The 27,935-nt window shown below is 45.9% G+C and overlaps 1 protein-coding gene across 3 annotated transcripts; it reads right to left on the bottom strand.

Annotated features, from left to right (window-relative positions):
• Positions 1-6,230: 6,230 nt before the first annotated feature.
• Positions 6,231-27,053, bottom strand: LOC140213954 (uncharacterized). 3 transcript variants are annotated; one of them, XM_072285146.1, is made up of 7 exons: positions 26,505-27,053; positions 25,232-25,411; positions 24,745-24,879; positions 24,592-24,670; positions 24,281-24,448; positions 23,806-23,854; positions 6,231-6,796 (listed from the first exon to the last, which is right to left on the bottom strand). In XM_072285146.1, exons 2-5 carry the CDS (start codon positions 25,364-25,366, stop codon positions 24,297-24,299), a joined length of 501 nt encoding a protein of 166 aa, XP_072141247.1. In that variant the 5' UTR covers positions 25,367-25,411; positions 26,505-27,053; the 3' UTR covers positions 6,231-6,796; positions 23,806-23,854; positions 24,281-24,296. The 3 variants fall into 3 exon arrangements, 2 of the variants coding, with proteins under 2 accessions (XP_072141247.1, XP_072141246.1); XM_072285145.1 differs by having other exon boundaries at positions 23,806-23,919; XR_011890871.1 differs by lacking the exons at positions 23,806-23,854; positions 24,281-24,448; positions 24,592-24,670; ... (1 more) ...; positions 25,232-25,411; positions 26,505-27,053 and adding exons at positions 12,128-12,319; positions 13,866-14,080.
• Between the last annotated feature and the right edge of the window lie 882 nt (positions 27,054-27,935).

The raw sequence follows: 27,935 nt of genomic DNA on the forward strand, positions 1-27,935 counted from the left end.
GGAGGAGATAAGCGCTGCTTTCTGTGTCAGAATTCGCATGCTGTGCCGATTCATTACTTGGACTCATGTTATTGGCAAACTTTGGCCGCTTTCACAAAGCAGCAGTATTCCATTCGCAGGTCCATATTTGAAATATTCAGACTTGTTTGCTAATGATGAGACGAGCCATAAATGGCATGTATTTTCTGGGCAGAACTGTCCCGCATGGAGCACGTGGGTTGTGCGGCGAACTTGGGTTGTGCGGCGCTCTCGCGCGAGAACGTTGCGCCGTTCGACGGTTTAGATTATGTCTAGTTGTCTAGTTTAAATGAACTGTGTGATTTGTGTCCTTCATTGATGATGAGCCTTGTGATTATGAGTGTTCTCCCGTAGACAGTTTAAGGCGTATTCCAATGACTTTTGCGCATGTGTGATGCGTTGCATTTTGACTGTCACATTCCTTTTTACCACTTATTGATCTTACAATTTTTTTTCTTTAGAAGTCACCATGTCTTCTCAATTGCTATGTAAACCCCTCTTACGTATTACTCCGGTAAGGAGCCTGTGAGGTACTGTAAATGAATAAATAAAAAAGATAAATAAATAAATAAATAACTAAATAAATGATACTACAGTTGAGATGATGTGGTCGGCGCTTTCGAAGCGGTGCTAGGAACCAGGGTGCGTTAATTTCATCTTTCCTTGGCACCGACTTTCTATCGATCAGTATGCTAATTCCTGATTACTTTGGAAAACACGCGGCATGCATTTATTTCGGCCGGAAGGAGTTGCGAACCGTCTCAACCTTTTTTTTTTTTCACATTTCAGGAGCAGCGTGCTCACCGGAAGTGTCGATGACGCCGAGGATCTCCCCACCACGGACTTGGGAAGGACAGTCCCTCGATTTGGAGCGACTTGGTGCGAGACATCCGAACAGCCACTGAGCCAGGCTGGCGACGTTCAGCTCGAACGTCAGGTCTCGAACCTTTGTCAGAGCGGCCCCATTTATCGTCACGACGACGTGGCAATTCGCACCATCGCTGAATATTCTGACAAACGCGTGGTTACGCACACACAAAAATAAACCAAACGCACACGAGACAGCGCTGGCCAAAAGGCCAGAAGACGACGACAATGACGGCGTGTAACGCCGATGATGCGCAGGACGACTCACGCTTCGCGTACCACGAGTCCAACTAATAAGTATTTGCTGGGTAGGTCCTGGGTATCCAAAGGTGAGTGTGCGGGCGGTTGAACGAAATAGAGCATCGATAACGCGGAGGCTTATGAAATTATCCAGTTGGTAAAGTCAGAGGAAACCCAAGTGGTAGAATGTTGGTGGATGGCATGAATACCTCAAAGAACGAAAAACCACGCACTACGGCATAATTTGGTGGAGATATTCACAGCAACGTATGCTTTTCGCGTAATGTGGTTTTCTCAACAAGCCATCAAGGTGGTTCGGGACCCTTTTAACTGTAATGAATGACGCACCGTCCATAGACTGCGCCGGTTGAGACTTCGATATTCAAATTTGTGCACGTGATACAGAAGTAGCTACATTGGCTGGAGACTAAGATCAGCTGTGAAAAGCTCAACAATCCAATTTCTACCTTCCTGGCTAATTATGTAGAAGTCTGGGCATTACACGGTTAAGCACTCCATAGTAATGTTTGTGTCGGTGTTGTTGGATGCTTTCACGGCAAATGGCGAAGTATTTGAAACCAGCGGCCTCGCAAACGGACAGCGAAGTCTGAAGTGACAGGTGAATTCTGGGGCAATTCTTCGCGGCGCACCACAGGTTGAGTGGACTAAGAAATCTCGCGATGACGTATGACACGCCTCTGAACTGGCGCCTGTGTGTTGTGAAGCCTGGATAGGTATACGCGCCATTAGCATTCGGCGTAGCCTAACCAATCGCCGTGTAAGGATGAACGCCACTTCAATAGCGGGTGTATTTTCTCGCTGTTTTTTCATGTCCTTTTTTTTTTTTGGGTGCTTCGCCCTTTCCCCTACAAACAGCGCTGAGCTGTACTTTCCCCTAAGGCTTCCCTAAAGCTGTTCCAAATGTTCTGCCTCGAGTCAAGATTCTCTCTCTCTCTTTCTCTCTCTTTCTCTCTCTTTCTCTCTCTCTCTCTTTCTCTCTCTCTCTCTCTCTCTCTCTCTCTCTCTCTCGTGCATTTCACACACGAACGTTTTTCAGGACTCGCCGCTACCGTTGAAACGCACTTCCCTGTCTCACTGATTTTGGCGTGCGTGCTTTCAATATACTGCCGATTGGTGCTCGCTGGTAGTACGTCATATTTTTTTCCTGCTGCAAAATTGCTGCCACACCGCAGTTTTCATTCATTACGACAAGTGTGAACATGTAGGAAGCGCGAACGAAAAGCTGAGGAAGATTACGCTCTGGGCAGGGCCTTGATTTTATTTGTACATGGTGTTTGACACGCCCAGAGAAATGCTTCGCCTCATGTAAGAATGCTTACGAGCTTGGAAATAAACATGTTGTGAATGAACGAACACCGCGTGCGTATAGTCTCGCTTCATTTTCCCTCATGAGTGTTGTCACATGTCTACACAGCAACCTAAATAGGAATGTGCTCCGTTTTTTTTAACATTCAGAAGCGGCAGAATGTCACGAATAAACCAGAGAGAGCAGTTTAATGAATTACTTTCACGAGACGACCCAGGTGTGTGTCTCACGAAGCAACTGAGCATCGTGTTATCACCGCACATCTCAGCACTACCAAACTCGGTGGAGGATTCAAACATAATTGAAACGCGTTTAATGCCGGGGAGTCATTACAGTCCCGTCGCCGCGCCGCCATTGTGACTGGCGGCGTCCTGTGCGCATGAGCGTGGTCAGCGGAGCACGTCTTATGTCGACGGCAGAATGAACGGAGAGAGCGTCGGCAGCAATAGCGGCCCAGCCGGCCAAGCTACTGGTCAACAAATAAACAGCGTTTGATGTGCCGTTCCGGTAGTCGAGCGGCTTGAGTGTTGATCTCGTATCCTTCAGGACGGCAGTTCGAATCCCGGTGCCTGCATCGCTGAAAAAAAAAAAAAAAAAGGCAGCGATGCCGGGGCTCAAAGTGCCATCCATGAAGGTTCGAGGTGGACCGTTAAGGCTGGGTCTCGGACCCCAGAGGACCTCCTGCATCGTAGTACCGGCGTACGCATGGCCAGTGCGCGGATTGAAGGCGGTGCGGACGTCGGCACAACGACACAGGTGACCCCCTGGGATCTACGTCGCCGTGCAGCTGGCTGGCGGAACTGGGAGTTCCGGCACCCAGCTGTGCTCTCGGCCGCCGGAATGTGGCGGATAAGGTGGAGTTTTGTGTCATGGTGCACATCATTTCCTCTCGCTATCCCCCGGGTATCCTAAGAGGGTGGATACCTGTTGCTTTTGTGGGAAGTGCGGAGCGCACCCCACTTCAACTAGGGGACGCAAGACTACACAAAACGCACCTGCAAGAGACCTGAACCCACCCGAGACCGGGCCCTCCCCGAACAGCGCCCCCCCCCCCCCTTTTGCCGCGCGACCTCTTAGAAGGTCGGCGTAGATTTTGCCGCGCGACCTCTTAGAGGGGCGGACCTCTATCGTGGTCGCGCGGCAAAAAAGGGCTTGCGGGTGAGGGCGCGGTCACGGGAGGGGGCTTCGGGTCTTCTACAGGTGGGTTTTCTCTCGGTTTTACGAGGCAACCTGTAGGCAATCGAGGCAACGTGTAGGTAAACTCTCCGAAGTAATGAAGTACCTGATAAAGAAGGGACAGAATGGAAGTGTCCAACTCAAGAGATCAGACAGAATTCTGGGAACTGTCAAAACTGAGCAAGAAGAAAACCCACGTCCCCTCTTTCGCTTCGGGTCGCCCTTCTCCGTAGGGTGCTCTCCGTACTTGCCCCAAAAGCAACAGGTATCCACCCTTTTAGGATACCCGGGGGATAGCGAGAGGAAATGATGTGCACCATGACACAAAACTCCCTCTTATCCGCCACATTCCGGCGGCCGAGAGCACAGCTGGGTGCCGGAACTCCAGGTTCCGGCAGCAAGCTGCACGGCAACATAACTCCCAGGGGGTCACCTGCGTCGTTGTGCCGACGTCCGCACCGCCTTCAATCCGCGCACTGGCCATGCGTACGCCGGTACTACGATGCAGGAGGTCCTCTGGAGGTCGAGACCCAGCCTTCACGGTCCACCTCGAACCTTCATGGATGGCACTTCGAGCCCCGGATCGCATCCGCATCGCTGCCTTTTTTTTTTTTCAGCGATGCAGGCACCGGGATTCGAACTGCCGTCCTGAAGGATACGAGATCAACACTCAAGCCGCTCGACTACCGGAACGGCACATCAAACGCTGTTTATTTGTCGACCAGTAGCTTGGCCGGCTGGGCCGCTATTGCTGCCTACGCTCTCTCCGTTCATTCTGCCGACGACATAAGACGTGCTCCGCTGGCCACGCTGATGCGCACAGGACGCCGCCAGTCACAATGGCTTCGCGGCGACGCTAGACTCTGCGTCCACATTGCAGTGGCGTAGCGTAGCTGTGCCGGCACTCGAACGGCGCCGAACAGTTATACAGGCTTCCATTATACTTCAATCCTTGACCCGGTTTGGTAGCGCTGCGACGTGCTGCTGTTCAGTTCATCTGTCAAAGGGGACCTGGGCCTGCTCATAAAAGCAATTTATCTCGTTGCGTGCTCCGAATGCTTGGTGACGTTCTGGTGACGTCGATGGTAAGAAAACAAATCTACACGCCAATGCAAGTACGAATGTGCTATTTTGTAGGTGGTGAACGAATCACTGGCATGCGATGTTGACACCATGAAGAAAACGAAGCGAGACTAGACACCGAGGGCGTTAATTCACGGAAAATTTATTTCCAAGCTCGTAAGCGTTCTTACACGATGCAAAGCATTTCTCTGGGAGCGTCAAAGACCACACAAAAATGTAGATGAGGCTCTGCGATTGGGCTAATTCTGAGCTTTCTAGTGTACGTGTGCGCACAAGTCAGAGTGCGTTGTGGAAGAAATGTTGCACCGCACAAAAAAAAAAAAAAAAAAAAAAAAAAAGGAAACCTCGAATAGAACAGCCACCGGGAATCGGAAGCATATCGCAATTGCAAAACTCAAATGAACGCTGGCGGGGAAAGTGTTTCAGCGCGGCTTAGCGGTTACTCGTAAACTCTCACGAACATTTGTAAGAGCCGAAAGGCGGTAGATACCAGAGTACGAAATTTCGATTCTACAGGAACATTATTTGGAAGAGCTTTAAGGAAGCCTTCGGATAAGCACAAGCGCAGAGCGGTTTGTTCCAAGAGGAAATGAGTGCGTAGTAAGAGAGAAAAGCGATAAAACTACACGAAAGCACATGAGACGTAGAAGTGGCTCTTAATTCTCATACGCAGATTGCTTAGCTTAAGCGAAATGCCAATGGCACGCGTACCTATTCAGTCTACACGATAAATACGTAGGCACGACTTGAGAGGTGCGTCACAAGCCATCGAGATTTTTTTCAACGTACTCAACCTGTGGTATGTCTTCAAGAAGCGCTGCGAATAGCAGTGCAAGTCATGTGCCACTTCAGGCTTCGTGGTCCGTTTACGAGGCCGCTGAATGCTGAAGTTTCTGAATACTTACCTTGCAGAATTTGCTGTTCGAAGCACCCAAAAACACCGAAATTATATATTAGGGGAGTATTTAACCCTGTAATGCCCACACAGGTCTACATGAAGGAAAACGCAAATTTTCCCGATTTCTCGCCATGGAGGACATATAATTAGATTTCCAGGCTACGCACAAGTGACGCCTGATAGAATCCAGCCAATTAACATCTCTACTTGTGCTTGAGCAAATTTGAATTTCGAATTCTGAAACGGCGCAGTATCAAGGTCTCTGGTCATTACAACGTTAAAAGGGTCGTGAACCCCCTTCGTGGCTATGTGAAAAAAAAAAAAAAAAAAAAAAAAAACGCACAGTACGCGAATGGCATACGCTGCTGTCAACATATCAGCCAAATTTCGCAAGCGTATGGGGTTTTCAGTTCTTTTGAACTATCAATTGCTCCCAACATTACACTCCTTGTCTTTCCTCTGCCTTTACGCACTCGGTAATTCGGTAAGATAACTCGGTAAGATAACTCGGTAAGATAACTCGGTAAGATAACTCGGTAAGATAACTCGGTAAGATAATTCGGTAAGATAATTCGGTAAGATAATTAGGTAAGATAATTAGGTAATATAATTCGGTAATTCGGTAATATAATTCGGTAATATAATTCGGTAAGATAATGCGGTAAGATAACTCGGTAAGATAACTCGGTAAGATAACTCGGTAAGATAACTCGGTAAGATAACTCGGTAAGATACATGGGTAAGTTATCGGTGCTATATTTCGATGACGCGCACCGAACTCTCCTTAGGCTACCCAAGATCTACTACGCAGCGAATACTTATTGGTTGGACTCGTGGTACGTGAAGCATGAGTCGTCCTGCAGGTCATCGGCGCTACACGCCGCCATCGTCGTCCTCTTCTGGCCTTGCGGCCAGCGCTGTTTTGAGTCTTTTATTTTTGTGTGTGCGAGTAACGACGCGTCTGTCGCAATTTCCAGCAATGGTGCCGATTGCCTCGTTGCCGTGACGATAAATGTGGCCACTCTGACGCAGGTTCGAGACCTGACGTTCGAGCCGAACCTCTCCAGCCTGGGTCTGCGACTGTTCGGCGGTCTCGCACCAAGTTGCTCCCGATCGAGGGAATGCCGTTCCAAGTTCGCGGTGAGGACATCCTCGCCATATTCGCCACTTCCGGTGAGGACCCTTCTCTAGAAATGTAAAAAAGAGAGAGAGAGAGACAGGGCTGGTAACTCCTTCAGGCAGAAACAAATGTTTGTCGCGTGTTTTACTCAGTTTTCAGGAATTTGCACATTGTTGGACAGATCCGGAGATACGGAAAGCGGCAAGACGAAATTTACGTACCCTCGTTGCTAGCGCCGCTTACGGATCGCTGACCACGAGATCTAAACTATAGCACAATTTATTAACTTATTTGTGCTACCTATTTATTACCTACTTATGCTGCCCCGATTTGTGCTTTGGGAAGTTTAGTACCAGCAAATTATTCCGCCAATGGAAACTGACACTGGCAATATATAACACCCGAGCTCTCCCGAGGTAAGCTAGCTTAGCAGGACTCCTTGAGAAACTATCCGGCACTGTTTGGGATATCATTGGCCTTAATCAGCTCACAAGAACTGGTGAGGCTAAGAAATGGTCCCGTCTTCCACTATAGGGGACGTCGAGATAAGAAGCAGAGCGGAGTAGGATTCCTAATCAATAGGACATAGCAGGCAACATTGACGAATTCTACAGCAGTAATGAGAGGGTAGCAGTAGTCGTAATCAAACTTAATCAGAGGTATAGATTGAAGGTAGTACAAGCTTATGCTCGAAACTCCGGCCATGATGATGATTAAATAGATCAGTTTTATGAAGTTGTTGAATTTGTGATGTGAAAAGTATACTGTAGTAATGGGCGACTTCAATGCAAAGGTGGGGAAAAAATGTCAATTTTAGGAATGCTCGAGGAGAGATGTTGATATAATTCGCGGAAAGGAAAAAGCTGCGAATAATAAACACCTTCTGCAGGAAGCGTAGGAGCAAAAAGTGGAGCTGGAAAAGCGCTAATGGTGAAACAAGAAATGAAATTGATTTCATACAGATTTCTGCCGATCCCAGCATATTGCAGGATCTAGAAGTGTTAGGTAGGGTAAAGTGCAGCGATCGTAGGTTAGTGACGTCTAGGATTCACTTCAATTTAAAGAGAGAAAAATTGTTCAAGAAGAAACAGGCCAACCTAGACGCAGTAAGGGTAAAAGCAGATAAGTTCAACCTGGTACTTGCAAACAAATATGCAGCCTTAAAATAGAAAAGTGAAGATGAGCTAGAGGGAGTGAATGAAACAGTAACTAGGCTGGCTTCAGAAGCAGCAATTGAAGTGGGAGGTAAGGCATCAAGGCAACCTGTAGGTAAACTCTCCCAAGTAATAAAGTACCTGATAAAGAAGGGACAAAGAATGAAAGTGTCCAACTCAAGAGATCAGACAGAATTCTGGGAACTGTCAAAACTGAGCAACAAGGAGAAAATAAGGGATAATCGAAATTATAACGTGAGAGAGACTGAGGAAGCAGTGAAAAATTGACGCAGCATGAAATCAGTGAGAAGGAATCTTGGCATAGGTCAAATCAAGATGTATGCACTGAACGATAGGCAGGGTAATATCAGCAATCTCGAAAGTATAATAAGAGCAGCGGAAAAATTCTATACTGCCATGTACCGTCCAAAGGCGCCACGATACCTGCATTCGTAGTAGTAATGAACGGGGTACAGAGGCTCCTTCTACAACTAGCGATGAAGTAAGAAAAGCCTTGCAAGACATGAAACCGGGAAAAGGGGCAGAAGAGGAAGAATCAACAATAGATTTAACCAAAGATGGAGGAGACATAATGCTTGAAAAGCTTGCGGCCCTTTATACGAACTGTCTATCGTCTTCAAGGGTCCCAGACAACTGGAAGGATACCAACATTAAACTAATCCACAAAAACGAGACGTTACAGAATTGTAAAATTATAGACCCGTTAGGTTACTTCCAGTATTATATAAAAAATTCACCAAGAAAACCTCCAATAAAATGAGGGCAACACTGGACTTTAGTTCCAGGGAACAGGCAGGTTTTACGAAGGGATTCTCTACTATGGATCACATCCATGTTATCAATCAGGTAATCGAAAAATCCGCAAAGTTCAATCAGCCTCTCTCTATGACTCATTCATATCATAGATTAGGAAAACGGCATGTGATTCAGTAGAGATACCAGTAGTCAGAGGAGAAACGTGATCAAGGAGTACAGGGTGGTCCTTTATGAAGGGAAACACGCGAACGCGTGGCCTGTGCTCTGCGGAGGCTGCTTAGAGCGCCAGCAACAGGCAGCAAGGGGAAGCACGTCCGCTTGTAGCACCATCTATTGGCGGCCAGAATAATCAGACACGGCTGATAGGCAAGCGGCTGCTTGCCTATCAGCCAGGTGGATGCGCAACAGGCGTAGCGTCTGCAACGAAGGGTTTGCTGCTAGCAAACCGTTCTCGACACGCTAGCACACTGGAAACGCGGAAGGACGAACACATGCCCGCTGGTTAATAAGCCCTCCCGGCACGTTTTAATGCGTAAGCATTCTTTGGCGAGTACCGCAACAAGATCTGTCCGCCATGTGAAAAGTGCAATGCCTTTTATCTGTACAAAAATGCGCAGTGCACGAAGTTACGACACTTAATCATTATAATAGCGTAAATGTAGATTGGTAGCTTTAAAAGCGATAACCAATTGAAAAAAAAATGATTAGTGACAGTAACCATAGATATGCATCGGGTTAATAGAAAATGCAGGGGGAATCCTATAGTAAGGGTGGTGCAACTTGAATTTGGGGGTGGCGTAACTTGAAATTTGGGGTTAGGCTTATGGACACTTTGACAACTCCAGTAGAGTTTCCGGGTACGTTTTTTTGTAGTATGGAGCTCTGGCTTCTCATTCAACTCATAGCGTGAACGAACCTCATCTGATTCGGTGCGGTTTGGGAGGGTCACTCAAGTGAAACTTTAGCTTAGGTAGGGAAACGTAATTACTTCTTTAAGCAATTATTCATGCTGTTTATGATGACATTTGCTCAATTAATTTGCCTTTGTTATGATGGAGACGTCTGCATCTGTAATTAATAATTAAGATTACTGAAATAGGTCTAACTAATCTCAAGCTACCCTTTATTATTCTTGACTAGGCTCCGTTGGTTTAACCTTAGTATCTCTTGATTGGTCTAGTAATTTATCATAGATATTATTTAACCTCGCTATTCCTAATTACCTTCAATTAATCGCCGTCATGCGTAAATAATTTTATCGTAAATAATCCTAGTGGTATTTATTAACCTTAAATACACTTATACCTCTCTGTGCTTACTATATATAGTCATAATCATAAATCTCAGTAGCCATACGTAGTCGCAAGGCATCCTCATACACACCTCCATAGGGGCTCACGTATACCTATACACGCGGTGCATCGTGTCACGCGCTACATACGGGCAGATTCCGATGGAAGTAGTCCTAGAATGCTTACGCTTTAATAGAGGTACGCCGGGAATTGCTAATAACTACCGGGCGTAGGTTTGTCGCTTCCGCGTTTCCAGTGCTCTTGAGTACCCAACGTGGTTTACAGGCAGCAGACATTGCGATGCAGGCCCCGCTCATTGCGCAACAGTCATGCGAGGGGGGACGGGGGGGGGGGGTCCCAGCTATTTCTAGCAGGCGCTTGACTATCGGCCATGCCTGGTTATTCTGGCCGCGAATAGATGACGCCACAAGCCGACGTGATTCTCCTTGCTGCCACTTGCTGGCGCTCTAAGCAGCCTCCGCAGAGCACGGGCCACGCGCTCGTGTGTTCTCTTTCATAAGGGACCACCCTGTACAAGGCGCTTACGTAAATACGTTGGAAAATATACACAGACATTCCACAGCTACCTTAATTCTCCACAAGTAGGAAGGTACCCACAAAGAAAGGGGTCAGACAAGGAGACAATCTCTCCAATGCAATTCACTGCGTGCTTGGAAGAAGTGTTGGAAGAGTGCTTAAGAGGGAGGATCACCACCGAATATCTCAGCAACCTTCAATTTGCAGATTATATTGTCCTGTTCAGCAACACTGGGGACGAGTTGCAACAAATGATTGAGGACCTTAACAGAGAGAGTGTAATAGTGGGGCGTCATATTAATATGCAGAATACAAAGACAATGAATAATAGCCGGGCAAGGGAACAGGAGTTTAGGATCGCCAGTCAGCCTCTAAGAGTCTGTGAATGAGTACGTTTACCTAGGTCCATTATTCACAGGAGATTCTGATCATGAGAAGGAAACTTGAAGAAGAATAAAAATGGGTTGGAGCGCATGCAGACATTGTAGGATCCTGTCTGAAAGCTAAGCACTATCATTAAAAAGAAAGGTGTACAATCAGTGCATACTACCGTTGTTAACATATGGGGCATAAAGTTGGAGACTGACAAAGAAATTCGAAAACAAGGACCGCACAAAGAGCGATGGAACGAAGAATGGTAGGCGTAACGTTTAGAGACAGGACGAGAGTGGTGTGGATCAGAGAGTAAACAGAAAGAGCCGATATTCTATGGCATAAAAAGAAAAAGAATGCAGCTGGGCCGGTCATGTTATGCACAGGTTAGATAACCAGTTGACCATTTGGATTACAGAATGGGTGCCAAGGGAAACGCAGTCGAGGACGGCTGAAGAATAGGTGGGATGGTGAAATTAGGAAATTCGAAGGCGCACGTTACCAGAGGTTGGCGCAGGACAGGGGCAACAGGAGATCGCAGGGAGAGGCCTTCGTTCTATAGTGGACATAAAACAGGCTGATGATGATGCTGATAATCATGACGATGCTGAATTATTTAAAGCTGAGGATTATTTCGAAAATGTCTAGCTCACAAAAGTGGTTTAGAGCATGCTCTCTTAACTACTCCGCCTTTTTCACTTTGCTGCGGTGCCCCCTGCAGCATGCCACTGGAAACGGTTCGGAAAGGTGCCGGAGCTTCCACCTTTTGATTTCTGCACTCTCACCCATGTTGGTTGTGCGTGATTGGCTCCCTCGGGGAGAAGTGTCGCACCTGGAAGCCGTGTCGCCCTCACCGAATACTGGATGAGCAAGACTAAGCACGCAGTTGTGCCAACATTGTGGCGGTTAAACGCGCGGACAGTTCCACCTGCTAACGCGGCGGCCTTGGAGTCTATTGTCACTGATTTCCGCACTGAAATATCACTTATTGTACCCGTCTTACACATTATTTCGATATTCCGCATATTCAATAAGTCTTAGAGCACAGCGTTGCACGTGAGAATACCCAAAGCGGTGCATATGTTTGCGTGGACATTAACAGCCACAGATGATTCATTATTAGCTTGAAATATTGTGGAAACGGCGCTTCGCTGACATAAAATGATGTCCAAATGTAGCAAAACGGACATATCTGAGCATATGAGCGGCCGAGCCACTTAAACAATATAGCTTAGCACTTTAACAGGCAGAGCAAGAAAGTTCCACCCTGCTGGACATCCTGGCCAACCGACATCCAAAGTCGAGTAGCCGGCTGCGCGGAGACATCCCGGACTGCTCATGTCACAGGTAAAGCTGGAGCGCTGTGTCGCCTACGTTGCTCGCAACTGGCACCGGTGGCCTGACTTGAGCGTGCGGCAGCAGATGCTGTTCACCGCGCTCTCCAGCAGCCAGGAAGACCTGAGAGTAATACCAAAGCCACAGTGAGAATCGCAGCCTACGTGTATTCCTGAGCTCATTGATTCATTGACTGCGCCAAACATTTACTGCAGTCAGCAGTAATGTCGTCTTCTTCATTCCTTTATTCATTTATTTCAGTGAGCAAGGAATAACCACTACGGTACTACATTGACTGACAAATGGTGCGATGTGGGTCTATATAAAACCTGGTGCGGAAAAGCTTCACCTTTAGGTTTGTGCTTCTCATGAGTATCCTAAACTTGTGCAATCATCATTAGGGTTCCATAGCACAACCAGTACGAAACATGTGATATACTGCGAACTGTGTTGGCGAATGGGCAAAGAAAGTTGACTCCATGACCTGCACAGATAAGGCTGCGGCTACGATTAAAACAATTAAATACAGTTGGACGAATTTATCAAAAGACTTCATGTCATTAGACTTTTCTGTCTGTGAAACAATCTCCCTCAGAGCGGCGAATACCCTAGTATGGATAGTGATTCGATCTGCTCTTGGTGCTTCGATGCACCAGAGATCTTGTAGATATGAAGCCTTCCCTAGATGTCACTATAACTTTTGCTTACCATGTCAGGTTTGCCGACGAGCAGTTTCCTCGTAAATGTAATTTTAGACTTTTCTTGCAGCACATGCAAGGGAAACAGTATATGTAGATTGCCTGCAGTATTAAATCTAGTACTAATTGCGAAGTGTAGTTGAGTGACGCAAGCAGCCATGAATATTTGGATGGATACTAAGTGCTTTCATAGTTTGCATCTAACCAATTGGCTAAACAAAAAAGTCAAGTAATGCGTCACTAGTTTCTTTTTCTTCTTTCAGTGGCCGTCATATCGACGGGTCGCATTATCTACCACGGCAAGCGACGTGAAGTGCTCCCGTACTTCTCCTACATCGACTTTTCTTGTCCGGATTTCTATAGCCCCTTCGACAACAACGTGAGCTCAAGTTGTTTCCGGCTATTAAAATATATGCCTCTGAAAAGTAGCATCACAGAATGCTAAGAGCGCACCAGATCACAGGCAGCCATTGCACCAGCTATGAATGAGCACGATGGGCGCCTGCTACATTTTCGGGACAATCTTAACACCCACCACCATTCTCGTTCCTCACTATTTTGCTTGTATTTGACTTTCAGTGGGGGGTGAGCAGTAATATTCAAAACGAAATACGAATCGAATAGTGTCAGATGCAAAACTAATTGAATGTAGAATATTTTTACAATAGATCTCGAATGAGGAACTTCCGTTTTCACCATTGATATGAAGTGGTTCTTCACATCCCAATGTATTCACGATGCTACTAGACTTGAGCGAATAGAGCGCAACTTTCGTCTTGCAGCTGATTAAAAGCACAAATAAAGCAATAGGAGCACATAGGCAGTTTATTCGCATACTGAGGACTCATCGATGAGTTCGAAGGATAGCACTCTAGCACAAAGAAAAAAGGGAAGGAAAGCGGGAAGAATGGACAAGACACATTAAAGAGGCTAAAGTAAAATAAGGATGCATAAAGAATATTGCACTGTACCTTCCACACTGCAGTGGACCTGGTAACGCCGTGCAACTTGTCAATAGAGGCGATATTAGATTGCAGCCAGTGAGTTGAGAAATGGGTCGAGGTGATCCGGCCCTGCAGACGTCCCGGGGCGTATTGTCCGGAGGAAACGGGTCGGGATTCTTCGAACAAATGGTGGCCCTGTGGATGAGAGTGCGCGCATTCACAATCACAATCTTTCTATGGTCTCCCGCTCTCTGATCTTTATGAAAACCCTCGTTAACTTTTCCGTAAAACCTACCTTCCTCAACGATTTGCATGATCTTGTATCGAAATCTATAAAAATTTGTCAAGTTTTTTTTTGTGCGAAAAATATGTTTGGCTGCTACACAGGTGCGTCAGCACTAAGTTGACTAGGGTGACTAGGATATATACATATATATGTATATATATATATCGTTCTTGCACGAGAAGAAATTTCGTGTGACCTCGAAGAATTGAGCGCTGAAGTGACGCCGTTATGCGAGTATATGGAATACCTCATAGTAGGAGACCGTTCAATTTCACAGCCTGAGTCCTCTCGGTGGTTCAATCTTAGATCGTGTAACTGTCGCATACTTGGCTATCACTAATACTGCTTCGCCTTTCCGGCGCAACTGAAGCCTCTATTCGCTCAAGTCTAGTAGCATCGTGAATACATTGGGATGTGAAGAACCACTTCATATCAATGGTGAAAACGGAAGTTCCTCATTCGAGATCTATTGTAAAAATATTCTACATTCAATTAGTTTTGCATCTGACACTATTCGATTCGTATTTCGTTTTGAATATTACTGCTCACCCCCCACTGAAAGTCAAATACAAGCAAAATAGTGAGGAACGAGAATGGTGGTGGGTGTTAAGATTGTCCCGAAAATGTAGCAGGCGCCCATCGTGCTCATTCATAGCTGGTGCAATGGCTGCCTGTGATCTGGTGCGCTCTTAGCATTCTGTGATGCTACTTTTCAGAGGCATATATTTTAATAGCCGGAAACAACTTGAGCTCACGTTGTTGTCGAAGGGGCTATAGAAATCCGGACAAGAAAAGTCGATGTAGGAGAAGTACGGGAGCACTTCACGTCGCTTGCCGTGGTAGATAATGCGACCCGTCGATATGACGGCCACTGAAAGAAGAAAAAGAAACTAGTGACGCATTACTTGACTTTTTTGTTTAGCCAATTGGTTAGATGCAAACTATGAAAGCACTTAGTATCCATCCAAATATTCATGGCTGCTTGCGTCACTCAACTACACTTCGCAATTAGTACTAGATTTAATACTGCAGGCAATCTACATATACTGTTTCCCTTGCATGTGCTGCAAGAAAAGTCTAAAATTACATTTACGAGGAAACTGCTCGTCGGCAAACCTGACATGGTAAGCAAAAGTTATAGTGACATCTAGGGAAGGCTTCATATCTACAAGATCTCTGGTGCATCGAAGCACCAAGAGCAGATCGAATCACTATCCATACTAGGGTATTCGCCGCTCTGAGGGAGATTGTTTCACAGACAGAAAAGTCTAATGACATGAAGTCTTTTGATAAATTCGTCCAACTGTATTTAATTGTTTTAATCGTAGCCGCAGCCTTATCTGTGCAGGTCATGGAGTCAACTTTCTTTGCCCATTCGCCAACACAGTTCGCAGTATATCACATGTTTCGTACTGGTTGTGCTATGGAACCCTAATGATGATTGCACAAGTTTAGGATACTCATGAGAAGCACAAACCTAAAGGTGAAGCTTTTCCGCACCAGGTTTTATATAGACCCACATCGCACCATTTGTCAGTCAATGTAGTACCGTAGTGGTTATTCCTTGCTCACTGAAATAAATGAATAAAGGAATGAAGAAGACGACATTACTGCTGACTGCAGTAAATGTTTGGCGCAGTCAATGAATCAATGAGCTCAGGAATACACGTAGGCTGCGATTCTCACTGTGGCTTTGGTATTACTCTCAGGTCTTCCTGGCTGCTGGAGAGCGCGGTGAACAGCATCTGCTGCCGCACGCTCAAGTCAGGCCACCGGTGCCAGTTGCGAGCAACGTAGGCGACACAGCGCTCCAGCTTTACCTGTGACATGAGCAGTCCGGGATGTCTCCGCGCAGCCGGCTACTCGACTTTGGATGTCGGTTGGCCAGGATGTCCAGCAGGGTGGAACTTTCTTGCTCTGCCTGTTAAAGTGCTAAGCTATATTGTTTAAGTGGCTCGGCCGCTCATATGCTCAGATATGTCCGTTTTGCTACATTTGGACATCATTTTATGTCAGCGAAGCGCCGTTTCCACAATATTTCAAGCTAATAATGAATCATCTGTGGCTGTTAATGTCCACGCAAACATATGCACCGCTTTGGGTATTCTCACGTGCAACGCTGTGCTCTAAGACTTATTGAATATGCGGAATATCGAAATAATGTGTAAGACGGGTACAATAAGTGATATTTCAGTGCGGAAATCAGTGACAATAGACTCCAAGGCCGCCGCGTTAGCAGGTGGAACTGTCCGCGCGTTTAACCGCCACAATGTTGGCACAACTGCGTGCTTAGTCTTGCTCATCCAGTATTCGGTGAGGGCGACACGGCTTCCAGGTGCGACACTTCTCCCCGAGGGAGCCAATCACGCACAACCAACATGGGTGAGAGTGCAGAAATCAAAAGGTGGAAGCTCCGGCACCTTTCCGAACCGTTTCCAGTGGCATGCTGCAGGGGGCACCGCAGCAAAGTGAAAAAGGCGGAGTAGTTAAGAGAGCATGCTCTAAACCACTTTTGTGAGCTAGACATTTTCGAAATAATCCTCAGCTTTAAATAATTCAGCATCGTCATGATTATCAGCATCATCATCAGCCTGTTTTATGTCCACTATAGAACGAAGGCCTCTCCCTGCGATCTCCTGTTGCCCCTGTCCTGCGCCAACCTCTGGTAACGTGCGCCTTCGAATTTCCTAATTTCACCATCCCACCTATTCTTCAGCCGTCCTCGACTGCGTTTCCCTTGGCACCCATTCTGTAATCCAAATGGTCAACTGGTTATCTAACCTGTGCATAACATGACCGGCCCAGCTGCATTCTTTTTCTTTTTATGCCATAGAATATCGGCTCTTTCTGTTTACTCTCTGATCCACACCACTCTCGTCCTGTCTCTAAACGTTACGCCTACCATTCTTCGTTCCATCGCTCTTTGTGCGGTCCTTGTTTTCGAATTTCTTTGTCAGTCTCCAACTTTATGCCCCATATGTTAACAACGGTAGTATGCACTGATTGTACACCTTTCTTTTTAATGATAATGCTTAGCTTTCAGACAGGATCCTACAATGTCTGCATGCGCTCCAACCCATTTTTATTCTTCTTCAAGTTTCCTTCTCATGATCAGAATCTCCTGTGAATAATGGACCTAGGTAAACGTACTCATTCACAGACTCTTAGAGGCTGACTGGCGATCCTAAACTCCTGTTCCCTTGCCCGGCTATTATTCATTGTCTTTGTATTCTGCATATTAATATGACGCCCCACTATTACACTCTCTCTGTTAAGGTCCTCAATCATTTGTTGCAACTCGTCCCCAGTGTTGCTGAACAGGACAATATAATCTGCAAATTGAAGGTTGCTGAGATATTCGGTGGTGATCCTCCCTCTTAAGCACTCTTCCAACACTTCTTCCAAGCATGCAGTGAATTGCATTGGAGAGATTGTCTCCTTGTCTGACCCCTTTCTTTGTGGGTACCTTCCTACTTGTGGAGAATTAAGGTAGCTGTGGAATGTCTGTGTATATTTTCCAACGTATTTACGTAAGCGCCTTGTACAGGGTGGTCCCTTATGAAAGAGAACACACGAGCGCGTGGCCCGTGCTCTGCGGAGGCTGCTTAGAGCGCCAGCAAGTGGCAGCAAGGAGAATCACGTCGGCTTGTGGCGTCATCTATTCGCGGCCAGAATAACCAGGCATGGCCGATAGTCAAGCGCCTGCTAGAAATAGCTGGGACCCCCCCCCGTCCCCCCTCGCATGACTGTTGCGCAATGAGCGGGGCCTGCATCGCAATGTCTGCTGCCTGTAAACCACGTTGGGTACTCAAGAGCACTGGAAACGCGGAAGCGACAAACCTACGCCCGGTAGTTATTAGCAATTCCCGGCGTACCTCTATTAAAGCGTAAGCATTCTAGGACTACTTCCATCGGAATCTGCCCGTATGTAGCGCGTGACACGATGCACCGCGTGTATAGGTATACGTGAGCCCCTATGGAGGTGTGTATGAGGATGCCTTGCGACTACGTATGGCTACTGAGATTTATGATTATGACTATATATAGTAAGCACAGAGAGGTATAAGTGTATTTAAGGTTAATAAATACCACTAGGATTATTTACGATAAAATTATTTACGCATGACGGCGATTAATTGAAGGTAATTAGGAATAGCGAGGTTAAATAATATCTATGATAAATTACTAGACTAATCAAGAGATACTAAGGTTAAACCAACGGAGCCTAGTCAAGAATAATAAAGGGTAGCTTGAGATTAGTTAGACCTATTTCAGTAATCTTAATTATTAATTACAGATGCAGACGTCTCCATCATAACAAAGGCAAATTAATTGAGCAAATGTCATCATAAACAGCATGAATAATTGCTTAAAGAAGTAATTACGTTTCCTTACCTAAGCTAAAGTTTCACTTGAGTGACCCTCCCAAACCGCACCGAATCAGATGAGGTTCGTTCACGCTATGAGTTGAATGAGAAGCCAGAGCTCCATACTACAAAAAAACGTACCCGGAAACTCTACTGGAGCTGTCAAAGTGTCCATAAGCCTAACCCCAAATTTCAAGTTACGCCACCCCCAAATTCAAGTTGCACCACCCTTACTATAGGATTCCCCCTGCATTTTCTATTAACCCGATGCATATCTATGGTTACTGTCACTAATCATTTTTTTTTCAATTGGTTATCGCTTTTAAAGCTACCAATCTACATTTACGCTATTATAATGATTAAGTGTCGTAACTTCGTGCACTGCGCATTTTTGTACAGATAAAAGGCATTGCACTTTTCACATGGCGGACAGATCTTGTTGCGGTACTCGCCAAAGAATGCTTACGCATTAAAACGTGCCGGGAGGGCTTATTAACCAGCGGGCATGTGTTCGTCCTTCCGCGTTTCCAGTGTGCTAGCGTGTCGAGAACGGTTTGCTAGCAGCAAACCCTTCGTTGCAGACGCTACGCCTGTTGCGCATCCACCTGGCTGATAGGCAAGCAGCCGCTTGCCTATCAGCCGTGTCTGATTATTCTGGCCGCCAATAGATGGTGCTACAAGCGGACGTGCTTCCCCTTGCTGCCTGTTGCTGGCGCTCTAAGCAGCCTCCGCAGAGCACAGGCCACGCGTTCGCGTGTTTCCCTTCATAAAGGACCACCCTGTACTCCTTGATCACGTTTCTCCTCTGACTACTGGTATCTCTACTGAATCACATGCCGTTTTCCTAATCTATGATATGAATGAGTCATAGAGAGAGGCTGATTGAACTTTGCGGATTTTTCGATTACCTGATTGATAACATGGATGTGATCCATAGTAGAGAATCCCTTCGTAAAACCTGCCTGTTCCCTGGAACTAAAGTCCAGTGTTGCCCTCATTTTATTGGAGGTTTTCTTGGTGAATTTTTTATATAATACTGGAAGTAACCTAACGGGTCTATAATTTTACAATTCTGTAACGTCTCGTTTTTGTGGATTAGTTTAATGTTGGTATCCTTCCAGTTGTCTGGGACCCTTGAAGACGATAGACAGTTCGTATAAAGGGGCGCAAGCTTTTCAAGCATTATGTCTCCTCCATCTTTGGTTAAATCTATTGTTGATTCTTCCTCTTCTGCCCCTTTTCCCGGTTTCATGTCTTGCAAGGCTTTTCTTACTTCATCGCTAGTTGTAGAAGGAGCCTCTGTACCCCGTTCATTACTACTACGAATGCAGGTATCGTGGCGCCTTTGGACGGTACATGGCAGTATAGAATTTTTCCGCTGCTCTTATTATACTTTCGAGATTGCTGATATTACCCTGCCTATCGTTCAGTGCATACATCTTGATTTGACCTATGCCAAGATTCCTTCTCACTGATTTCATGCTGCGTCAATTTTTCACTGCTTCCTCAGTCTCTCTCACGTTATAATTTCGATTATCCCTTATTTTCTCCTTTTTGCTCAGTTTTGACAGTTCCCAGAATTCTGTCTGATCTCTTGAGTTGGACACTTTCATTCTTTGTCCCTTCTTTATTAGGCACTTTATTACTTGGGAGAGTTTACCTACAGGTTGCCTTGATGCCTTACCTCCCACTTCAATTGCTGCTTCTGAAGCCAGCCTAGTTACTGTTTCATTCACTCCCTCTAGCTCATCTTCACTTTTCTATTTTAAGGCTGCATATTTGTTTGCAAGTACCAGGTTGAACTTATCTGCTTTTACCCTTACTGCGTCTAGGTTGGCCTGTTTCTTCTTGAACAATTTTTCTCTCTTTAAATTGAAGTGAATCCTAGACGTCACTAACCTACGATCGCTGCACTTTACCCTGCCTAACACTTCTAGAAAAATGCCGCCTGGACACAGCACTTGTTTGCGAGCAGTTTGTCATATTTAATTTGTCTTGCAGGCTTCGAGAGGTTTGGTCAAAAATGGCCGACGCCCGGTGGCACACACTAAAACGCCTAGTTCAAAGGAAATCATGGGCACTAAAAAAAATCTATATATTACTCAGAACAAGCGCACACTGGCACCGCTTTGCCGGTCAGTACAGAGGGGTTAAACAGGTCCGTTTTCTGGTATACTTGGACTCACTCATATATAACCTTTGCACACAAATATATGCACAATATATCCACAAATATATGCGCCAGCGTACCGACCGAACCAGAAGCAGCAGCCGAGCGAATCCGGGAGAGTAGGCGAAGAAAGCTTCGCTTTAATGTATTTATGTATGTAGTAATGGACTGCGAATCTAAAAGCTGCTGTTACTGCACTTTTTAGGTGGCTTACATTATGGTAACGCCATCCCCCACTATGTAACTAGTCACGTGCCTGCCTGCCTGCCTATCTCGCACCCTTAATTGCTCCGCACCGTGTTACCAGATGCTTCATTGTCTCTGTGATTGCATGCGAAAGAGAGAAAGAGAGAGAGAGAGAGAGATACGATGAGAAGACAGTGGTACGACGACGTCGACAACACAACATGAAGGATGAAAACGCCATTGAAGCACGGCAAGAAATGAACACAGTCATGGGGCCAGCTACGACACGAAGATTGCGATGACGTCACGAAGACTAGCGCGGCGAAATGACGACGCAGCCGCAGCGCTAATGAGTGCCACGACGCTTGGCTGGGACACCATCATGAGCGCGACGAGACAGGGAAACAACGACAAGAGTTTGGCGGCAATGACACGTAGGGGGTGACGACAGCGACATGCTGAGCACGACAGCCACAAGTTCACAAGATGACGGCGACATGACGTTGTCATGGGGGCTATGACGTCGGTGGCGCGAATACCCCCCCCCCCCCCCCCCAGTTTAACAGCTTGAGTACTTCTTTCAAGCATGCAGTGAATAGCATTTGAGAGCTTGTCTCTCCTTCTCCGACCCCTTTCTTTATAGGTATATTCTTACTTTTCTTGTGTAGAATTAAGGTGGCTGTGGAATCTCTCTAGATATTTTCCAGGATATTTACGTAAGCGGTCTGTGCTCCTTGATTACGTAATACCTCTATGACTGCTGGTATCTACTGAATCAAATGCCTTTTCGTAATCTATGAAAGCCACATAGAGAGGCTCATTGTATTGTGCGGATTTCTCGATAACCTGATTAATGACATGGATGTTATCCATTGTAGAGTATCCCTTCCTGAAGCCAGCCTGTTACCTTGGCTGACTAAAGTCCAGTGTTGCCCTTATTCTATTGGATATTATTTTAGTAAATATATTACATAATACTGGGAGTAAGCTAATGGGCCTATAATTTTTCAATTCTTTACGGTCTCTCTTTTGCAATAGCCAATAGCCAAAAGCCAATAGCCTAAACAAATTAACGAAAGAAAGAACAAGCTAACAAACGAGAGAAGGAACACACTAACAACTGAGCGAACGAACGATTCAACGATCCAATATACGAACGAAAGAAACAGCGCACTAAAGAAATTACGAACTAATGAATTCAACTATGAAACTACTTAACGAATGAACGAAGTGAAGCAACAAGCAAATTAACGAACGATGAACGAACGAATGCACGACCGTTTTCCTTGTCAACTTCGACCACTGACCATTCACGACAGACTAACCACAATAATTGCAGAACAGGCAAAAAAAGAACTACTTAGAACAAAAGCGAAAAAAAGGAGAGTTGGTATGGAAGCATGGCTAAATTCTCGTTTTATGACGTTCGAAGACGTGGGACCCGACTAAGTTATATAACCGTTGCAATAAACTTTCAGTTGAAAATAGTGCCGTGTCCTGTCTTTTCTTGTGCTTTAGCTTGTGACCCAGTAGTTCGCGCTTTGAATTTAGTCATTTTTACTTCAAAGCTGCAAGCGTAAGCATTTTACAGCACGCCCTGCTGCTGTCGCCGCGGGTGCCATTTAATAGGCGTCATCGTCAATAACAACGTACGCGCGATACATGTTTTAGTGGCTACTTTTTCCTGCCACATCAGTTGTCATTATGTCACCGACGTGACTGTTGTAATCTTGCCGTGGTGCTCGGAATGTCGCGGGCTCTGAATATTATTAGTAGTAGCAGTAATAGTTGTAGCATTATTATAGATTTTAAAAGAAGCCAACAATATCACATGTGTGAACATTACCTCTTAAGGAATGACGTGGCAAGAGAAGTGAAAAAGTTCAGATGTGAACATAGGGCACAAGATCTATACTGGACACGAACACAAGTTTCGAAGACCGTCCCAAAAGAATACAGGTACTGACCGAAACACAATGGTATACTATGCAGTAGTCTCAATAATTAATCAGCGTGGGCCACGGAAATGCGATTGTTTCTCATGTCACCCACATGCGCTGACCTGCGTGCAAGAAATTCTTTCCCATATCGGTGAGGTCGCTCTTCAAATATTCTCAGAGGCATAAGCACTCAGCTGCAACAACAGGTCTTAAATTGCCCTGTGTGACCGTCTAGGAAAAGCTGTCAAACCGCGCTTTATCAAGGCTACAACTGCCTCCTCATACAACTACAACTACAACTCCTCATACGTGTGATGAGGAATAGGTCTTACTTTTCTGTCCACACACCTGTCATCAGCACTCTTCCCTCGACAAGCATGACATGTTGCCTTCGTCCTCGCAACATCGCTACGCAGATGTAACACAGAGCACCCGCCTAATTTTGTGGTTTCATTGCTAAAAATCTTCTGCAAGTCGCAGTTCAGAAATATAAAAAAAATTTACGAGGTGTAGGCTGTACGTAAACAGTGCATCAATTTACGCGTTGCGTTGTATGAAATAAACAATTCTGCACATCACTGTAAGTGGTATACAGCATTTAAAAAAAAGCTACGCCTCAAATATATTCGAGCATGTGCGATTTGTTGTTGGCCTATCACGGTTCGGAATTTCTTCCGCTAATGGTTCCATGAGAAAAATTAACAAGAAAGCAAAGTGATACGTCGACAAACAAATAGCTGCCTGCAGTGATTCCCGAATACACCATCAGCAAGTTTTTAATTACATTCCACAAAAATGAATCAGCAGGTTATCTTTTCAATGCATCGACATCAAATTCAGCGACGTGCTGTACTGAAAAGCAGCTGCAGTGCACTTGTCAAACCGTTGATGAGCCTACTTAACGGGGACGAAAAAGAAAGCGTTTACAACTTGAAGCAGTGAAAAGCACGTCGCGTATAAGTTCTACCGCAAAAATTGACAGAGCCTGCTTCAAAGCACTGGCAAGGATTATACTCACCGCATCTGCCGGGAAGTGAAACTGTGCCTGGCTGACCATCCCTGCATCGCTTGAACCAAGAACCACAGGCATAAACTAGCAGTCAGGATCCTTTCAGCAACTTTGTGGTGTCTTCTAAAATCAGCGTGAGTTTAGTTAAGACGGTATAAGCTAAAGCTATTCAGGTAAGCATATGAGCACTCTTGCTTGCAACAACAGGCACAGCCAACAAGGAAAAATGGTAGCTCAGGCGAAAGCAAGCCGCGATATCGGTGCTGCCTACTTTCGCCAGTTATGGCCGCGAAGGCGACATTTAAACGCAAGGAAAGTACAAATCAAACAAACGAACAAAGTCAGCAGCGACACTAATTTCGAAAATGCTAGCTTGCCAGCTCGCCCAACTAGCCATCTTTAAGAAGGAATTGTGATAGAAAGAGAAAATGTTTGCCTTCTGTAACTTTATACCGCATGGCCTATCTTTTGAGGAGCATCATACCAGTTCGCTAGAACAGCTAGCCACCAGATCGGCCGGGCAAGCACCAAGATATCAGACCACCAGAACTGCTATCCACATGGTCCATGGTCAAGCCGCAAGACACCGGGACGCCCGAGCTCCCTTCCACTTGTTCCGCAGGGCAAGCAGAAACACACCAGGACACCAGAACTTCCACCCAATTGGTCCGCAAGGCAGGAAGCAAGACACCAGGCCGTTAGAAAACCTCGTAACCACGTAAACAAGGTGGGTAGAGAATCAACAGGACTCTCATGCAACTAGCCATCACGTCTATGTAGTGGGCAGGAACATACCAGGTCGCTGCAACAGATGGCCACGAGATGCGCAGGTCGGGCAGCAAGGCAGCAGGCCGCTAGAAGATCTTGCCACCACCTGCGCAGAGCGGCCAGCATAATACAAGGTTGCTAGAACAGCTGGGCACCTTGTGCACGGGGCAGGCAATTTACCAGGCCTCTAGAACAGCTGGCCGCCAGTTCTGAAGTACGGCAAGCAAAGCACCAGGCTGCTATAAGAGCTGGCCACTGGATCCGCAGCGCGAATGACAATGCACCAGGCCGCAAGATAACAGGTGGTGACCAGGTCTGCAGGGCGGGCAGCAAGACAGCAAGTCAGTTGAAGAACTGCCCACCAGGTCTACAAGGCTGGCAGAAACATAAAAGTACGTAATAACTGCTGGCCACCAGTAACACAGGGTGTGGACCAAGACACGGAGCCGTTAGGACCAGCTAGTCAGCCTAGTTGTGGTGAAATAGGTTCATTAATGAGTGGCGCCTACCATCGCACACTCAGCGACAGAAGTTCACCTGAAGGTAACCTCTTCCCTCAACACAGCAGGATGACGATATACACATTAAATCTTGGACTACCCCATAACCCAGATTGGCGTGAAAGAGGTTAAATACAGATTTAAAAAGGAACAGACAAAAACCATACTGAGAAGTGGGACGCCCGAGCTCCCTTCCACTTGGTAGGTACGTGGGGCAAGTAGAAAGACACCAGGCTGCCAGAACTGCTATCGACTTGGTACGCAAGGCAAGCAGCAAGACACCAGGCCACCAGAACTGCCATGGACTTGCTCCGCAGGGCAAGCAGTTACACACCGGGACGCCAGAACTGCCATCCAATTGGTCCGCAAGGCAGGAAGCAAGACAGAGCAGCTTCAACACAGTAGTCTGACCCTATACGCATTAGATCTTGCACTACACCATGACCCAGATTGGCGTGAAAGAGGTTAAATACGGATTTAAAAAGCAAAAGACAAACAAACATACTGAAAAGTGGGATAAGCTTCCAAGGAATGCTAAACGCAGTATTCGGAAGTCACAATCGTCACTCGATTGAACAGAACAATAATAACACATTTATATTATAGTGTTATCACTATTGAGTCTCTGAGCTCAAAAACTTCCGATTCGTTGAATGAAAAATAATGTGGTTCCTGCTTAGTCAAGTCTCTCTATTGTAGTCTCGTCTGAAAATGGGCGGCTTAATTACATAGTGTCCAGTGGCCATTATATAAACACGGGCAGCAAGCATGGGCAGCAACTTTACGCCGATAGTCCTGCGTCACCATCGGGAAGAAGCATGGAAAACCGCAATGTGCTTCCTTCTGTTGCAGCTTTAAATTACGCGGTATAATATGTATTACAAGGACACTACGGAAATATGAAGGATGCCATAGTAGGTAGCTGCGGCCGATATTTTTCAGCGATTATATGGCGAGAAAGCGAAGTACGTCGAGAAGATAGATTTTAATGCTGGGATGCCTGTGTAAAATGCAGCCATTGAAGCAGAGCACTCGAATCATCCGTGATAAGCGAAATCAGCCTCAAATGCTCGTGCATACTGTGTACAACGCAAATGCTTTCACGCTATATTTCATTGAAGTGTCAATTGTGCGTCAATGCACGCCTACTTTATTCGTAACGGGTTCCTCTTGCGATCCTCAAGTGGGGAAGTTCCAATTCAACCAATTTGCATTTTTTGTAGAGATAACATTACTCAAGTAGCATAACCGTGGCTACGATAACTATATCTTCGTACTTATAATAGCACACTCTTTACGCTTGATTGCTAATCGTTATAAGAAACGTTGACGCACTCAAGTTTAGTGCGCGTGAATTTTTTTTTTTGCATAATTACCGTTACAAAGCGAGAGACAATGGAAATGTTAACACGCAATAAGTAGCTTCTTTAATGCACTCACCGTGCTCGCCTGGTTGCTGTATTCGGCCACCGTGCTGCCTCTCAAGCTGGCCCTGGTGACCATGCACGAAAGGCCAGCATCGTCTTTGCTTGACAGATGGGTGCCCAACAGGACGAGGTCGTTCCTTCACGGCACCGTTGAAAAAGAAAAAAAAAACATATCGCACACGTATGTCAGAAACATAGTGAGAGAGATGGAGACGCGAAGCCTTGGGGTTCTATTCTGGACGCCGACAAGCGCCGGCGTGGTTTATCGGACATTGCAATTTATCAACTGTGTTGAGAACTCCAAGTTGTATAACTCATTAGGACATCCGTCGCTGTTTTGAGCGGGAGAGAAAGACATCGACACGTCTATTACCACATCCCTCACGTATGATTGCATAAGCTGCAATATATTAAATGAAATGACCGGACAACCAGTCCCGCTTGTGCCCACCATCGGCAGTATGTCTTTACTGAAGCAAAAGCTTTAAGTGGCTGGTTGGAACGGCTCATACCCGCAAAAAAGCGACGCCTAGTTCTGTGAGGCAAAATATCATCAGGAATGGCTCATGCCACCGTCAGCAAGCAAACATGCAATGGCTGAATATTAATGAAGAAACGAAAGAAAGAACGAAAGAAAGAACAAATGAAAGAAGGAAAGAAAGAACGAAAGAATCTCTGGGTAGTGCATTAGGTGCTGGCATATGTCATTGAGGTCGACGCACAGCATCATACGTGTACTTCACACTGCGGCTTGTCATGTCATTCAAGATGTCTGACCCGATCGTATAACTTAATGTACTACCACGTGTGCAGCGAGCTTTCCCTCTTCACGTGTTACAGGCATGTAACACGCTGCCTAATTTTTGTTCAGTTTTGCCCGTTTTACAGAAGTAGTCGGGTATTCTGGAGCGGTCACTTACGGAGATAGTTTTGCAAAATTTCGTAAAACTCGGCTCCGGACTCAATGAAGTATAAGGCTGACAGCCCTCTGCTACTATACTATTACTTGACTGAGCGCCCAAAAAGCCCAAAATAGGTTGTGCAGTAGGGCCAAGCTAATGATTCCGCAAAGGCCCTTTGTTACCCCATTCCTGATGCGAGACAACCGAAGCCGTGCGATGCTAACACAAGACAAATGCAATCACAGGAGTGTTTGCTCTGTTATATCTCTCGTCTTATTTAATTATCAATGTGCAAGAAGCTACTTTCTTTGAACTTTCGGCGATGACTGTATGCCTGGAAGCTGGACGCCAACATCGTATTCCTCTGACATTTGGCGCATGCTCATTGGACCTTCCCTTAAGGCAGCGTCCGGATTTGCGTACGGAATGCCTGATGAAGAATTGTCGAAAGTAAGATTTCACCTTCCACCCATGCCATGTCATGAATGCGGTGCTTCTGAAGAGTTTTACTAGAAGGATCAATTCTTGGTTATAACCTTAAC

This window comes from Dermacentor andersoni, chromosome 11 (genome assembly GCF_023375885.2).
Source record: "Dermacentor andersoni chromosome 11, qqDerAnde1_hic_scaffold, whole genome shotgun sequence".
Classification (NCBI taxonomy): Eukaryota; Metazoa; Arthropoda; class Arachnida; order Ixodida; family Ixodidae; genus Dermacentor; species Dermacentor andersoni.

Bases quoted from the DNA above. Each gene is read 5' to 3' on its own strand.
- LOC140213954 (XM_072285146.1), bottom strand. From the start codon at position 25,366: ATGGCAGTTCTGGTGGCCTGGTGTCTTGCTGCTTGCCTTGCGTACCAA. The intron at 24,671-24,744 runs GTAAATTGCCTG...CGCTCTGCGCAG, and splicing joins CCAGCTGTTCTAGAGGCCTG to GTGGTGGCAAGATCTTCTAG. The intron at 24,449-24,591 runs GTATGTTCCTGC...ATTGGGTGGAAG, and splicing joins CCATCTGTTGCAGCGACCTG to TTCTGGTGTCCTGGTGTGTT.